The sequence below is a fragment of the Gymnodraco acuticeps genome, unplaced genomic scaffold (genome assembly GCF_902827175.1).
Source record: "Gymnodraco acuticeps unplaced genomic scaffold, fGymAcu1.1, whole genome shotgun sequence".
Taxonomy (NCBI): Eukaryota; Metazoa; Chordata; class Actinopteri; order Perciformes; family Bathydraconidae; genus Gymnodraco; species Gymnodraco acuticeps.
Genome location: NW_022992085.1, coordinates 350 through 17,576, shown reverse-complemented (window position 1 = coordinate 17,576; position 17,227 = coordinate 350). Strand labels below are relative to the sequence as shown.

The following is a 17,227-nucleotide window of genomic DNA, read 5'->3' as shown; positions in this document are numbered from 1 at the left end:
GCAGCGGTCCAGACATAGACATCAAACGGCGACACATATTCAGTTGCCAGCAGAGTTGGGTGTAACGCGTTACAGTAACGTAACTACTTTTTTCGGGTAAAACGTAGTGTAACGCGTTACTATGAAACATTTGGTAACGTAACGTAGTTTCTTCTTCAATTCTCCGCAACGTTACTTTTACGAGTGACAGTGACACTGCCTACTCAGCTGCGTGCTTACGCATTAGGCACGAGCTCTCATTCCACACTGTACGTGCTACGTGACGTGCTGGTGGTGGCATGAAGACTGAAGAGCAGTGATGGCAACGGCAAGTGAGAAGCAGGCGCAGCCAACGCTAACATTCGAGGGATGGAGGTATTCCCATTACTTCGAACTTGTTGACAATAAGGGGAAAAATGTGAGTGTAAGGTGCACGTTGTGCCCTGGCCAGAAACTTTTGTCCACTGCCGTTAATTCAACTGCCAACCTCATCAAGCATTTGAGAGGAAAACATGCTAGCATGAAGCTAGTAGCTCAAGATCCCCGGAGAAATGAAGATATTTCGAGTCCAAGCCCAAAGCAGCTAAAACTTCAGTTTCTCCTATCTAAACAAGAGTTGGACAAACTTGTAGCTTCGTTCATCGTCGAAGAAATGTTGCCCATCAATACTGTTGAATCTCCCACTTTCAGAAAGATACTTAGCAAGATACCGATAACAGGAGACAGGCGCCCATGGTCAGATCGTAAAACGTTCACTGGCTATCTGGATGAATGCTATCTGAAAATGGAGAGTGAATTAAAGAAAACGTTCGAGAGTTTGCCGTATCTGTCAACCACTGCGGATATATGGAGTAGTCATAACCGAAGCTTTTTGGGAATCACTGTGCACTGGATCAATCCATGCAACTTTAAACGTGAGAAAGCTGCCATCGCATGCAAAAGAATAAAGGGCAGGCATACATATGATGTTATAGGCTTTGAAATGGAACAGATTCACTCAGCATTTGGCCTTTCACATAGGATCACCGCCACCGTTACAGACAACGGGTCTAATTTTGTTAAAGCTTTCAAGATGTATGCACCGCCTGAGCCTAACGAGGAGGAGGATAATGACGAGCAAGGTGTCGTTTTCACAGATGTGGAAGAGTTGCTTGGGGCCACAGAAGGACAGTTTTCTCTTCCCCCGCATTTCAGGTGTGCTTCGCATACACTCAATTTGATCTCGTGCAATGACATCGACAAATGGCTGTCCTCCAACAGTGACTCAAAATGTGTGTACAGGAGTGCAACGGCAAAGTGCGCTGCTCTTTGGACAAAGGCGAGCCGCTCTACCTTGGCCTCTGAGATTGTCGATGAAATCTGTGGAAAAAAAATGATTGTGCCTACATCAACAAGGTGGAATTCCTTCCACGATGCCCTGTCCCGCATCAGTGACATCCCGGCCCAAGATTTGAATACGCTTTGTACTAGACTGGACATCAGAGCCCCGACAGAGCGCGAACATCTATTCCTAAAGGAATACTGCAGTGTTTTGAAACCCCTGACGGTAGCACTGGATATATTGCAAGGGGAAGACAACTGCTACTATGGGACTCTTCTACCAACCCTGGAGACCCTGATGTCCAGGACACTGGCACTCCAAAATGGACTGTCGAGGATGACAGCAAACCTACCGGGTGTAATTGTACAGGTAAGCCGATTCTTAAAGTTAGTAGCCTAGGCATATACATCATATATAGCCACGATGTCTATGATATAAATGTATATGCCTATCCATTAACGGACATTTCTTAATAAATATTCTTAAGATAAATGCATTATGCCTCCCCTGATGGAGCTCTAGTGAGTCGTGTGTCTGAAAACTAGGCTTATTTGTTCTATATAATTTTGTCCTAAGCTATCAGGACGCGATTCGCACCAGTGTTGGAGAGCAGTGAAGCTTTATTGGCTGCCTTGACGTTGCCGAAATTTAAAGTTCGATGGATTGTGGGAGCGGAGCGGAGAGAAGCGGCGCGTGCGCTGCTCATCGCGGAGTGTCGCACTCTACCCCGTGATGAAGAGCCGGCTAACAATAAAAACCGAGAAGCCGCCGCACACAGCAGCGCCAATGAGAATGACTTTTTTTCTTTTGATGAGGAAGAGGAAGACGCAATGTCCATTAGCGCAGACTCGGAGGTATTTGAGTACATGAGATCAGGCTCAGAGTTAGAAGTCCTCAACCGTTTCCCCCGAGTGAAAGCTGTGTGTATGAAATACAACACTGCCACACCATCCAGTGCACCGGTGGAGAGGCTGTTCAGCCTGGGAGGTATTGTGCTTTCCCCCAGAAGAAACAGACTCTCAGATAAACGTTTTGAAAGACTGCTCCTGATGAGGTATAATCGCACATTTTGTACTGATGTGGAATAGGTTGCCTGCCACCCATGCTATAGACATAGCTCAAGCCTATGCCTAATATCCTCTTTTTTTATCTGCCATCATACTGTGAAGAAGGGTGAGCATATGCAGTGAACATAGCCTTTTAATTCTGAGGCCAGTCCTGCTTTAAGTTGTTCTTGATTTTATTTTGGCTAAAATGTCTTTGCTTCCAAGCTGTATTATGCCATTTTATTTTATTTACACAAGCCATCGATATCAAGACATTTTGAAGTTATTCTTTTTCTGTTGGATTTACATGAGGCATGTTTTATTTTGAGACACATGAGCCATTTTGAGGTTATCATGTTGTTCCTAAGGAGCCTATTGATATGATTTGCACTAGCTTTGCACCTATTTTGGGGCTAGCCTGTTTAATGATTATGATTTTATATTGATATTTGATATTGATAGCCCAATGTTTTGTTAAGTGCTCTGTGGCATTTTTTTATAATAAAGAGCACAAAAGAAATATCTGTTATGTCCTCCATATATGTAGAACTTTATGTAAGCCTACACATTTAGGAACAGAGATGGAGTTCTGCCCAAAGTCGAGCAACATAAAAGTAACGTAAAAGTAACGAGTAACGTAAAAAGTTACTTTCCTTGCAGGGTAACTAAGTAAAGTAAGGGATTACTTTTTTAAAGAAGTAACGAGTAATGAGCAAACACTACTTTTTAAAAGTAACTTCCCCAACACTGGTTGCCAGTTACTTTGACATTAGGGCAGGGATATCTAGATACTTTCCAAGGTTTGACATAATGAATTGTGCTACTTTTAAAGCAAGCAACGATTTTTTCAAATCTGTAATCAAAAAGCTCCTCAAAAACACTATCAAAGTTGCTACGTTAGTTCAAACAGTAACAACGGACTACTTTTCTTAGCGGATGCATGTCAATTTAAATCAATACATACAACTATTTTTTAAATCAATAAAATCATTTTATAAATCCATAAAAGCATTTCCATTACTATTGGGAATCATGTCGTTACTTTGTTGAGAATATGGCCATGTAATAAGCGGGATAATGTGCACATTGCATAATGTGCCTTCATGCCGATCTAGATCCCTCCGCAAAAATGAGAGCCGGCTCCCGTCGTTCACTTAAAACAGCGACCGACACATCACTAGCTCATTCTCTTGCATGCTTTTGGCGCACTGAGAACCGATTTAAAAGCTTACATATTATATTCCACAAAAAACAACAACGACGACCACCAGAGACCACCAGGGACCACCAGAGACCACCGGATTCGTGCTCTGGACTGAATTTGCTGTGAAAAAACGTGAGTCACTCTATAGGCATTGTATTGTAGTGTGTGGATTTACTAGCTTCGCTCTGCTAACACAGTCCCTACCATGCTAACGGAGAACACTGGTAGCTAACACTATCGTCAATATAGACACGGCGTTATACAGTGTTACATTAACTAATGTCGACATAATTCGGTCTATATGTTTGAATATGGTTGTTTGCACCGTTTAAAACACAATATACACACGTTTATTCAAGTTTAGTTTATGTATTGCAACACGTGTTCTGTGCGCACATGCTAACTGCTATGTGCGTGTGTGAGCAGGGGCTGTCAACAATATGTGGCTTCAGCTTCACACTTTGCCAATAATGTCATTTCATTTGAGCATATTTATATCTGTTTAATAGGTTGTGGAAGTGCACCCCGACATATTTATTGATCTTCTTTATGGTATTTATTACTTTGAGTCCCTAGTATGCTAACGGAGCACACTCGTAGCTAACACTATCGTCAATATAGACACGGCGTTATACAGTGTTACATTAACTAATGTCGACATAATTTGGTCTATATGTTAGAATATGGTTGTTTGCACCGTTTAAAACACAATATACACACGTTTATTCAAGTTTAGTTTATGTATTGCAACACGTGTTCTGTGCGCACATGCTAACTGCTATGTGCGTGTGTGAGCAGGGGCTGTCAACAATATGTGGCTTCAGCTTCACACTTTGCCAATAATGTCATTTCATTTGAGCATATTTATATCTGTTTAATAGGTTGTGGAAGTACACCCCGACATATTTATTGATCTTCTTTATGTTATGTATTACTTTGAGTCCCTAGATGCTAACGGAGCACACTCGTAGCTAACACTATCGTCAATATAGACACGGCGTTATACAGTGTTACATTAACTAATGTCGACATAATTTGGTCTATATGTTTGAATATGGTTGTTTGCACCGTTTAAAACACAATATACACACGTTTATTCAAGTTTAGTTTATGTATTGCAACACGTGTTCTGTGCGCACATGCTAACTGCTATGTGCGTGTGTGAGCAGGGGCTGTCAACAATATGTGGCTTCAGCTTCACACTTTGCCAATAATGTCATTTCATTTGAGCATATTTATATCTGTTTAATAGGTTGTGGAAGTGCACCCCGACATATTTATTGATCTTCTTTATGGTATTTATTACTTTGAGTCCCTAGTATGCTAACGGAGCACACTCGTAGCGAACACTATCGTCAATATAGACACGGCGTTATACAGTCTTACATTAACTAATGTCGACAGAATTCGGTCTATATGTTTGAATATGGTTGTTTGCACCGTTTAAAACACAATATACACACGTTTATTCAAGTTTAGTTTATGTATTGCAACACGTGTTCTGTGCGCACATGCTAACTGCTATGTGCGTGTGTGAGCAGGGGCTGTCAACAATATGTGGCTTCAGCTTCACACTTTGCCAATAATGTCATTTCATTTGAGCATATTTATATCTGTTTAATAGGTTGTGGAAGTGCACCCCGACATATTTATTGATCTTCTTTATGGTATTTATTACTTTGAGTCCCTAGTATGCTAACGGAGCACACTCGTAGCGAACACTATCGTCAATATAGACACGGCGTTATACAGTGTTACATTAACTAATGTCGACATAATTTGGTCTATATGTTAGAATATGGTTGTTTGCACCGTTTAAAACACAATATACACACGTTTATTCAAGTTTAGTTTATGTATTGCAACACGTGTTCTGTGCGCACATGCTAACTGCTATGTGCGTGTGTGAGCAGGGGCTGTCAACAATATGTGGCTTCAGCTTCACACTTTTCCAATAATGTCATTTCATTTGAGCATATTTATATCTGTTTAATAGGTTGTGGAAGTGCACCCCGACATATTTATTGATCTTCTTTATGGTATTTATTACTTTGAGTCCCTAGTATGCTAACGGAGCACACTCGTAGCGAACACTATCGTCAATATAGACACGGCGTTATACAGTGTTACATTAACTAATGTCGACAGAATTCGGTCTATATGTTTGAATATGGTTGTTTGCACCGTTCAAAACACAATATACACACGTTTATTCAAGTTTCGTTTATGTATTGAAACACGTGTGTTCTGTGCACACATGCTAATATGCTATGTGTGTGTGTGTGTGTGTGTGTGTGAGCCGGGGCTGTCTGGGCTCAGGCCGTTGGGAAGTTAAACAGTATGTGGCTTCATACTTTGCCAATAATATCATTTCATTTGAGCATATTTATATCTGTTTAATAGGTTGTGGAAGTGCACCCCAACATATTTATTGATCTTCTTTATGGTATTTATTACTTTGAAAACATGTATTTAAATGTATAATTTTGTTTATTTTTTATATTTCCATTGTTTTTTCTGTACAATTATACTTAAAATTCAGGGTACTCAACTGTTCATTTTTTTCATTTCTTATTTATAACACATTAAACATGTCTACTGTAACACATTCAAACAAAACCTCAACAGCTGTTCTCATGCTCTCCACCACATTCTAGTTCATTCTTTTCTCCACATATATTGCCACACCCCCTCCACTGTTATTCATTCTGTTTGTATAATTCAGTTCATAGCCATCCATCTCAAGTCCACACCTTTCTCAGCACTGATCAAGGTCTCTGATATTGCAATGATGTTGAATGGGTTCTTAAACTGACTTAGATATTCTTGGTGGTTTTAGTATCTATCATACTTTCAAATATAAATTGCTCTTTAATATTGTAAAGCTTCAGTATTGTTTTGTATTATTTGACATCACCTTCATCATTTACTGAATTATTTTAAACGCATTTAATGCCATATTAGTTACTAACCAGTGTTTTATATACAAGGTAAAGCTAAATTGTTTATATCATAATGGATTATAAATATTTTCTATGACAACTGTGCATTATGTGTAACTTTATTTTTCTTTTGGTTTTATATAAAGGTTAAGATGCCACGGAAGAGGTCCTTCAAAATGAGGCGGTTCCCTCCGAAGGCAGTTCTCCCTGATGCCAAAGGTAGGCTGCATGAATCTGTTGAATGCACATGCGCTACTTCTGCTACTTCCACTACTGTCCAGCCAAAGATAGTTGGTAGCAAGCATTTGAGGTTGGCTAGAAAGGGAGATCAGAGTGCCAAGTTGTGTACTGTTGCAGCTTTGATAAGGCACAAGCTTTCCTGTGTGTGCACATGGAAGGCTTCTGTGCTGGACTCCATTCAGGAGGAAGGAAGGAAGCTAAATATTGAACAACTGGGCAAAGGCGTTGACAGTCAGTTTGAGATGTTTGACTCACTCTGGAGTATGTCCACAGGTACTGAGAGTTATGGTGTTTGTTCTGGGACTAAGCGTGACGGTGTGTGTGCTCAACTGTATGAAGCATTGCAGCTACCCTTGATGGACGATGCATCTTGTTTGCTGGACATGGATGGATTTTACTGTGCGATTGTACAGCACAATCACAACTTTTCTGTAGTGCATCTTAATCCTTGTAATTCCACAGGAATGCCCCTTGACTATGGCAGATCGGTAGCGCTTTTCCACAGCAGCTTCCCTGAACTCATGCTGTATATCACTGCTTTGTCACAGGCTTTAAATGCAAAGAAGTTCAGTGTCAGGACTGTGAGGGTGAACAAGATGCTACATTGTGTGGCAGGTGATGCACACAACAGTAATATTGCTGAGAAAATGGAGCAGGCTTCATCTTCTGAAGTCAAAAGCAGTGGTTCAGCTCCCAATTTGAAACGCAGATTGTCTGTACCAGAAGGTGTTGCGTTGAAAAAGTGCTCTGTCCCCCTTAAACGATTGAAACAGGAATCAGAATGCACAATGCAGAGTAACGCAGTGCCTGAAGTACTGGTTTCTAAGGAAAGACATAAACATGTTAGATATGTTCAAGGGACTTTTCATCAAGCCCATAGCAAATTTGGTGCCAATGCGGGAAGTCAATGTGTTGCCATGTCCTTGGCAGCTATGGTTTGGCACAAGAGGCAGAGTGTAATGACTTGGAACACACAACTGCTTGATGATGTTGTCAACAGTGGCGACCAACTGTACACTTTTTTGACTGAAACCGATTGCATTTCTGAGCAGTCACCGTTTGGATATCTTCTCATAAAGGAATTGCCAACCATCATCACTGTACATAACCGCCCGTGTGGCTTGGAATACAGCAGCCCTGTAGTTGGACATCTGTATGTAGAAGAAGGAGAGCTCCTGACTAATGGAGTAGCATACACTTTGAAGGATGGTCTGATGAAGATCTTTGAAACATACGATCACTGTTTCATTACAGTTCACGTGAACACTTGTGCTATTTTCCATCAGGATGAACAGTATGTTGTTTTTGACTCGCATGCACGTGACACAGATGGCAAGGCATTTGGTTCAGGAAAAAGCATAGTGTTATACTATGAGACACTTCTAGATTTGTGTGTTCACATTCGTGGTTGGGGTAGACGCAACACAGAAGAAATAGACAGGAATCAATTTGAGATCACAGGACTTACTCTGAACAGCACAGTGGATATTTTTAACAGCAGTGCTTCTTGTGATGGGAGTGCAGTTTCGTCTACTGCAGAAGTCCATCATATTGCCCCACAAAAACCTGAAAATGCATTTTGTGAACAACAACACACAGTGAGCCAGTGTACAGACACGACTACCAATGCTGACTGTGTAGTAAAACTGGAAAAACTGTCCGAAGATCCTATTCAAGTGGTAGGTGACAGTAACTGTGTTGACGACTCGGATGATGGATTCATTGGAGCCACAACGATGGAGTATCAGTTCAATGTGTTGTCCAAAGACACAGCGCAAACTTTGTGTAGTCAGTTACAGTTGGAGTACAGGAAACATGGAGATGTCCTCAGTGGATCGATTGGTGCCCTCGGTGTCCCGTGCACAACTGACAAAATTGTTGGTGATGGCAACTGTTTTTTCCGCGCTTTATCACAAGTGGTGTGTGGCAGCCAAAACTCCCAGCTCATGTTCAGGCGTAAGATCGTTAAACACATGATGTGCAACGAGGAGCACTTTAATAGTTTGGTCAGAGAAGAGTACTCCAATAGTTTGAAGGACTATTTGGATAAATCCAAAATGACTCAATCAAACACCTGGGCAACAGAGGTAGAAATCCACGGTGCTGCAAACCTTCTTGGATTAGATATCTACACACACATCGATGACCACTGGTTGAAATACAGCTGTTCAGGCCGAAAAATTTCAGAGCAGGGCATTTATTTGAAAAATTGCAATGGAAATCACTATGAACCAGTTGTGTGCACAAAGAATGGGAATTCATTGGAATGTCATAATTTGTGTAACATTCAGCCAACGTGCTACGCAAAACCAATGCTAACAAGGAATGCTAGTAGGGCCAATGCTGAGAAAAAGAATGGCAATGATATGTCTGAGACAAAGTCCACAGAGATTGACAGCTCTTGTTCAAGTAAGAGTAGTTCTCGACTTCGAACAGATTCAAAACATATTACAAAGAATAAAAGGTTCTCTGAAAAAAGGAAGTATGAGGATACAGAATTTCGACACATTAAGAACAGGGCATCGGTTGACACATATCATGATAATGACAAATACAATATCAGCTTGAATAAAGCCAGCAAGAATAAATATAACGACAATGACGAGCATAGAGCAGCTGTGTGTGAAGCTAGCAAGCAGAAATATACCAACAATGAGGACCATAGACTTGCTAAATGTGGAGCTAGCAAGAAAAAGTATTTCACAAACACGAACCATAGAGTGTCATTGCAACTGGCTAATAAAAACAAATCCATTCAGGCAAAACGCAATAAGCGTTCCTTTGATTTTGTTTTGAAACTGTTTAATGACACCATAAAGAACGGTCCTGATTTTGTGTGTTGTTCCTGCCTTAGTCTTCGTTTCAGAAAGCAAGTGGTAATTTGCAAGCGCAGTAGATACCAGAGAAACGAAGCCACAAGGACTGCAGCCGCACGATGTATCACAGAAGAGTATTTGCACAAATGTGATAATTGTGAAACGCCCTGCAAATTGCTAAAGTCGCCAATGGGAAAGTTATGGATCTGCCGGGATTGCCATGGCAAAATACTTCGAGGTCAAATGCCACAACTGTGCGCTGCTAATAACTTGCACTTGCATCCGATACCTTCAGAATTGAGTTGTCTGAATATTATAGAGATGCAGTTAATCAAGATGCACATCCCTTTTATGAAAGTGGTGTGCTTACCGAGAGGTGCACAAAATGGTGTGCATGGACCAGTGACATGTGTTCCAGCAAACATTACTGCCACAACGCATGTTTTGCCAAGGACCAATGAAGATGGGATTCTCTTGAGAGTCAAACTGAAACGCAAATTGTCACACACGGGACATTATTTATACCAATATGTCAGTATCGATCGAATAAGGAGAGCGTTGCAGTGGTTAAAAAGGACAAACCCTTATTACGCTAATGTAGACTTCAATGACGATTGGTTAAATCAATATGAACAAGACCTCGACGAAGAGCATACTGTTGATGACGTACAGCCTGATGAGACATGTCTTGAAGAGGAAACTTTACATGATCGCCAGACTCATGGCATGTTCATGGATACATGCCTTCAGCCAGTGGACCTAGGTCAGGACATTTTAGACCATTGCGATACAACGCTTAACATTGCACCTGCTGAGGGTAACAATCCAGTTCTAGTTCTTTGTGATGAAACCAACGAGGCCAAAAGTTTCCCTGGCCTTTTCCCATTGGGAAGTCCGACATATCACGATTTCAGAAACAACAAGGTGACTTTGGCCAGTTACTTTAAGAACCGAATCATGCATGCGGATGGCAGGTTTTCACGCGATTCAGATTATATATTCTACGCTCAGTACATGACTGAAGTACAGAAGGTGTCGTCGTGCATTTCCATCGCTTTACGGAAAGGACATTCAGGGGGAAATACAGGTAAGATTTCAGCGAACATGGTAAACGACACTGATTCTCTGAAAAGACTTCTTCAATCGAATGAAGGATACCGATTTCTGAAGCCAATTCGTGGCACACCCGCTTTTTGGGCTGGTGCCCAAAAGGATTTGTTTGCAATGGTCAGGCAGATTGGGTTGCCCACTTTCTTCTGTTCCTTTTCAGCTGCTGACATGAGGTGGAAGAATTTATTGACCAGCATGATGCTTCAAGAGGGTAGGTGTGACAATGTGGACGATTTGGACTGGAATGACAAATGTGGTCTTTTGCGTCGCAATCCTGTAACGGCTGCACGCATGTTTCAACACAGATGGGAAACCTTTTTGAAAGATGTCATACGATCACCAAGTCAGCCAATTGGGAAAGTGGTAGATTACTTCTATCGTGTTGAGTTTCAACAGAGAGGGAGTCCTCATATACATGCCATTTTCTGGATTGAAGACAGCCCACAAATTGATCGAGACACTGATGAGGAGGTGGTGCAGTTTGTAGACAAGTACATTTCTTGTGAACTTCCAGAAGACGATGAGCTACTTGAGGAAATGGTGTCAACTGTGCAAACGCATAGTAAAAGACATTCAAAATCGTGTAGAAAGAAAAACACCGTGTGTCGTTTCAACTTCCCACGACCACCGAGTGAACGGTCCTTTGTTTCCAGGGTAGGGAAAACGGATAAGTCGTGTTCACAACAGGAAGGCGTCGGCAACCAGATGACGGAAGAACAGGCACGTAAGATCATGTCCACGGTCAAAGAGGCAGTCACTGATGAGACGGCTACTTTCACAACAGTCTCAGAGCTGTTTGGAAGTCTGGGTATTAACCAGGAGCAGTTTGAATCTGCATTTGAATGCATTGGTAAGAAAACCCAGGTTGTACTGAAGCGCAAACCTACAGACGTATGGGTGAATCCATACAATAAACGTTTACTTAGCGCTTGGAATGCTAACATGGACATTCAGTTTGTAGCAAATGCATATGCCTGCATTGTGTACATTATTTCATACATCGCAAAAGCTGAACGTGAAATGGGATTACTGCTCAGCAACGCTCAACGAGAAGCGACAAAGGAGGGAAACACGGATGCCAAAAAGTCCTTGCGAAAGTTAGGCAGCGTTTATCTGCATAATCGTGATGTTTCTGCACAGGAGGCCGTTTACAGATTGACCCAGATGCATTTAAAACATAATTCCCGATCGGTTCACTACATTCCAACAGGAGATAACGCAACGCGTATGAGTCTGCCCCTAAAGGAACTAAAACGTAGGGCAGATTCAAACACTCTCACAGACAACAACATGTGGATGACCAGTTCTGTGGATAGGTATTTGGCTAGACCAAATGAAGACATATTTCATCGGATGTGTTTAGCTACATTTGTGTCGGAATACAGAGTTCTGTCGAAAAACCAGACTTCTGTTAATAGAGTGAAACTAGGCAAGGACCTAGGATTCGTCCTGAAAAAGACTAAGGGAAAACCTGCAGTGGTGCGCTATGTGCAGTTTTCACATGACACGGATCCCGAGAAGTACTTCAGGAACATCTTGCAGCTTTTCCTGCCTTACCGTGTGACTGAAGACTTAAAACCTGAAGGGTTTCAGACTTTCGAACAGTTTTACCATAACGGTCAATGGTTTCTAGACACTGTGGTTCACAGTGTTAAAACTACTGTTGATGTAAACAGGCGAACATTTGAGAAAGAATCTGAAGTGATGGAACATTCTGACAATGTTTCAGGACACACAGGTGCTCTTGAAGATGCCTGGTGTGAAATGTGTCCAGGGCAACAGTTGGAACGCTTGGAATGTGAACAGGAAGTGAGGGAACGAGTGCCAGTTCCCGACGAACACACAGATGCCATTCCAGACTTGGCCGACGCTGGTGCAGGGGGAAATCGTTTTGATGCACATGGAAACATTATGTGTAGATCGGATGCACTTAATCTTCTCAGATCTCTGAATGTCAAACAGAGAGAGATCTTTTATCAAGTTAGACAATGGTGCATTGAAAAGGTAAATGGCACGAACCCAAAACCCTTCAATGTGTTTGTTACAGGTGGTGCTGGGACTGGGAAATCGCACCTCATTAAAGCAATCCACTATGAAGCATCTAGGTTGCTGTCACAAGTTGCAAGTTCACCTGATAAAGTGTCTGTGTTGTTAACTGCCCCTACTGGCATTGCTGCTTATAGTTTAGGAGCCAGCACAATACATAGCACATTTTCTATAGGGTTGGATGTCAAACCTCCCTACACGCCGTTAGGAGAGGAAAGGGTCAGTACCTTACGTGCTGAATTGAGCGATCTGCAGATCCTGGTGATTGATGAGATTTCAATGGTGAATCATAACTTGCTAGCCTATGTTCACGGTAGACTTAGGCAGATTAAGCAAATTAGTGATCACTCACCATTTGGAAAAGTCAGCGTCATAGCTGTCGGCGACTTTTTCCAACTCAAGCCAGTTCAAGGCAAATCCTTGTATTTGGAGAACATGCTATGCGATTTCTGGACTGAACAATTCTCCATTGCTCATTTAAACACCGTTGTACGTCAACAGGACACTGTCTTTGCAGAACTGTTGAACAGGTTGCGTACACGAGCTAAGACCACGGCGCTCGTTGCCAGTGACATAGCTATCTTGAAAAAGTGTGAAACCGGGGAAAGCACTTCAGCGTTGCATATTTTCGCAACAAATGCACAAGTTAATGACCACAATATCAGACAGTTGTCAGCATCATGTCCAGAGAACCTTTGCGTGGAGGCACTGGATTATGAGAAGAATCAACAATCCGGCCGCATGGAATTGAAAAGAGGACACTTCAGAAATGTGTACAAATCCTATTTACCTGAAAGGTTACCGTTGGGAAAGGGTGCACGAGTGATGTTGATCAAAAATATTGATGTGTCTGACGGCTTGGTAAACGGAGTCTGTGGGAATGTCGTAGACATTGTCAACAATATCCACAACACATTTGTGAGCACTGTGTTTGTGAAATTCGATGACGAAAAAGTGGGTACTAACAGAAGGAAGCGTTTCCCTTCAACTAGTGGCAACCCTTTGGCTACTCCCATAAACAGAGATGACGAAAGGATACGCAAGGGAAAATTGCGTAAACAGTTTCCTTTGAAACTAGCATGGGCTTGCACAATCCACAAGGTGCAAGGGTTAACTGTTGACAAAGCAGTCGTTTCGCTTAAAAGAATCTTTGAGTCAGGCCAGGCATATGTTGCTTTAAGCCGTGTCAAAACCTTAAATGGGTTGACAATTGAGGACTTTAAAGACAGCGCCATATATTGCAAAGAGAATATTCAGGATTCCCTTGATGGCATGCCGCCGTTTGTATCCTGTGCTACTACACCCTCACAGGGAACACACTCATTCTCCATATTCTCAATGAATGTACAAAGTTTAGACAGACATTTACCTGATCTAACGGTGGCAATTCAGCCATTTGATTACAGTTGTGTGGCTGTAACGGAAACATGGTTAACTGAAACTGTTGCAAATCACACTGCACGGATTGAGAAATATACGTTTCACAGTGTGCCACGTTGCAAGGCGTACAACTCAACTGACGCTGTTTTGAAAACAATTAAAGACCAACAACAAGGGGGAGTTGGTATATATTGTCAAGACCAGTTAGAGTACACCATTTTGGATATTCCAAATGTGAATTTAGAATGTATTGCCTCGCATTTCACCAGGGAGAATGTGATCGTTGTGGTTGTTTACCGCCCACAAACATATCCATTGCCTCTGTTCAAACTAAACATGAAGCTGTTGACCAGTTTCTTAAATACTAGGTCAGACAACGTTGTCATTTTGGGAGACTTCAACCATGATCAGCTCAAGTCATTGTCAATGTCATCCTTCATGGAACAACTAGGTTACTTGCAGTTGGTATCCGAACCCACAACAGAAAAGGGAACATTGATCGATCACGTATATGGAAAACAAACAAGTAAGTATCTCACAGAAACGAAGGTTATCCCGATGTATTTCAGTACTCATGAGGCAGTTCAATGTTTATTAACAAAGAACACCTGAGCTTCAACTATTTCATTGTGTAACTGACAAAGGACACGAGCGGTAGTTTTGGTTGTGTGAAGACGGCGGAAGGCGGGGAGAGACATTCACGTGCCTTAATCCCTGCCGATTCGACGCACGACTGTTGTTTGGTGTCTGTGCCCCAGCAACTATTTAGGAGCAATGCGCTCATGGTGAACATGTAATTTTGGTTGTGTTTAGACAGTGGGAGAGGCATTCACGTGCCTTAATCGCTGCCGAGTCGACGCACGACTGTTGTTTGGTGTCAGTGCCACAGCAACTATTTAGGAGCAATGCGCTCATGGTGAAAATGTAATTTTGGTTGTGTGAAGACGGCGGAAGGCGGGGAAAGACATTCACGTGCCTTAATCCCTGCCGATTCGACGCACGACTGTTGTTTGGTGTCAGTGCCACAGCAACTATTTAGGAGCAATGCGCTCATGGTGAAAATGTAATTTTGGTTGTGTGAAGACGGCGGAAGGCGGGGAAAGACATTCACGTGCCTTAATCCCTGCCGATTCGACGCACGACTGTTGTTTGGTGTCAGTGCCACAGCAACTATTTAGGAGCAATGCGCTCATGGTGAAAATGTAATTTTGGTTGTGTGAAGACGGCGGAAGGCGGGGAAAGACATTCACGTGCCTTAATCCCTGCCGATTCGACGCACGACTGTTGTTTGGTGTCAGTGCCACAGCAACTATTTAGGAGCAATGCGCTCATGGTGAAAATGTAATTTTGGTTGTGTGAAGACGGCGGAAGGCGGGGAAAGACATTCACGTGCCTTAATCCCTGCCGATTCGACGCACGACTGTTGTTTGGTGTCAGTGCCACAGCAACTATTTAGGAGCAATGCGCTCATGGTGAAAATGTAATTTTGGTTGTGTGAAGACGGCGGAAGGCGGGGAAAGACATTCACGTGCCTTAATCCCTGCCGATTCGACGCACGACTGTTGTTTGGTGTCAGTGCCACAGCAACTATTTAGGAGCAATGCGCTCATGGTGAAAATGTAATTTTGGTTGTGTGAAGACGGCGGAAGGCGGGGAAAGACATTCACGTGCCTTAATCCCTGCCGATTCGACGCACGACTGTTGTTTGGTGTCAGTGCCACAGCAACTATTTAGGAGCAATGCGCTCATGGTGAAAATGTAATTTTGGTTGTGTGAAGACGGCGGAAGGCGGGGAAAGACATTCACGTGCCTTATCCCTGCCGATTCGACGCACGACTGTTGTTTGGTGTCAGTGCCACAGCACCTATTTAGGAGCAATGCGCTCATGGTGAAAATGTAATTTTGGTTGTGTGAAGACGGCGGAAGGCGGGGAAAGACATTCACGTGCCTTAATCCCTGCCGATTCGACGCACGACTGTTGTTTGGGTGTCAGTGCCACAGCAACTATTTAGGAGCAATGCGCTCATGGTGAAAATGTAATTTTGGTTGTGTGAAGACGGCGGAAGGCGGGGAAAGACATTCACGTGCCTTAATCCCTGCCGATTCGACGCACGACTGTTGTTTGGTGTCAGTGCCACAGCAACTATTTAGGAGCAATGCGCTCATGGTGAAAATGTAATTTTGGTTGTGTGAAGACGGCGGAAGGCGGGGAAAGACATTCACGTGCCTTAATCCCTGCCGATTCGACGCACGACTGTTGTTTGGTGTCAGTGCCACAGCAACTATTTAGGAGCAATGCGCTCATGGTGAAAATGTAATTTTGGTTGTGTGAAGACGGCGGAAGGCGGGGAAAGACATTCACGTGCCTTGATCCCTGCCGAGTCGACGCACGACTGTTGTTTGGTGTCTGTGCCACAGCAACTATTTAGGAGCAATGTTGTCAATTCCATTACTGACATTATATTCATCTTTTATAAAAACACATTTAAGCTATTCTGCCCCAAAAAATATTGTGACAACTTGTCTGAGGTTATCCACACCCACCAACATAACCATATCTTCAATTACATTAATCTGCAGTCGCATAACATTTATCAAAGGCGCAAACATTCTGTTTAATTGAAATAATGTATTAATCACACATCAGTTTAACATTTCTTTGTCACGTTTGTAAATAAAAGTTGTATTAATTCATGTTTTCTTCCCATAAGTTCCCTAACCCCCTTTGTCATATCAAAGAGTTGATGGACCCTTCTTTCATGCTGAGGACCAAACCCACTGCCATGACAACAGGAGGTTTTTACTTTATTTGCAATGCTGTTGAAGTGTATATCTGTTTGTCTGTCTGTCCTGCAATACAGTAAGATAAATATTGAAAGATTACATTTTCAGGCATATATTTCATTTTCCAAATTTCTCCAAATTTATAACTTAATTTAGTGGCATTGACCACAAAACAAATGTATTGCAGGTTTTGCTTTTTGTTAAAGTTTAGGCAACAACAAAAAGCAAAAAAACCACTGGTATGGACTCTCATTTGAGACGGGGTTCGACTCCCTGTGGTGGTTTGATTCTATTGTTGTGGTGTAGACAGTTAATTAAAGATCCATAAAGTATAACTGCACAGTCCAATAGTCCCTAAT

General features: G+C 42.2%; 2 protein-coding genes across 2 annotated transcripts; both read left to right on the top strand.

Annotated features, from left to right (window-relative positions):
- Nucleotides 1–1,051: 1,051 nt before the first annotated feature.
- Nucleotides 1,052–2,452, top strand: LOC117537359. Its single transcript, XM_034202546.1, has 3 exons — nucleotides 1,052–1,297; nucleotides 1,450–1,669; nucleotides 1,877–2,452. The coding sequence occupies exons 1-3, from the start codon at nucleotides 1,052–1,054 to the stop codon at nucleotides 2,386–2,388; spliced, it is 978 nt and encodes a 325-aa protein (XP_034058437.1). The 3' UTR covers nucleotides 2,389–2,452.
- A 5,874-nt stretch (nucleotides 2,453–8,326) lies between these two features.
- LOC117537349 lies at nucleotides 8,327–14,788 on the top strand. Its single transcript, XM_034202535.1, has one exon. The coding sequence runs from the start codon at nucleotides 8,469–8,471 to the stop codon at nucleotides 14,694–14,696; it is 6,228 nt and encodes a 2,075-aa protein (XP_034058426.1). The 5' UTR covers nucleotides 8,327–8,468; the 3' UTR covers nucleotides 14,697–14,788.
- Nucleotides 14,789–17,227: the final 2,439 nt, after the last annotated feature.

Excerpts from the sequence above, each read along its gene's own strand:
- LOC117537359 (XM_034202546.1), top strand. The coding sequence starts at position 1,052 with ATGTATGCACCGCCTGAGCCTAACGAGGAGGAGGATAATGACGAGCAA. Across the intron at positions 1,298-1,449 it reads GCGCTGCTCTTTGGACAAAG|ACTGGACATCAGAGCCCCGA; the intron begins GCGAGCCGCTCT and ends GCTTTGTACTAG. Across the intron at positions 1,670-1,876 it reads TACCGGGTGTAATTGTACAG|CTATCAGGACGCGATTCGCA; the intron begins GTAAGCCGATTC and ends TTTTGTCCTAAG.
- LOC117537349 (XM_034202535.1), top strand. The coding sequence starts at position 8,469 with ATGGAGTATCAGTTCAATGTGTTGTCCAAAGACACAGCGCAAACTTTG.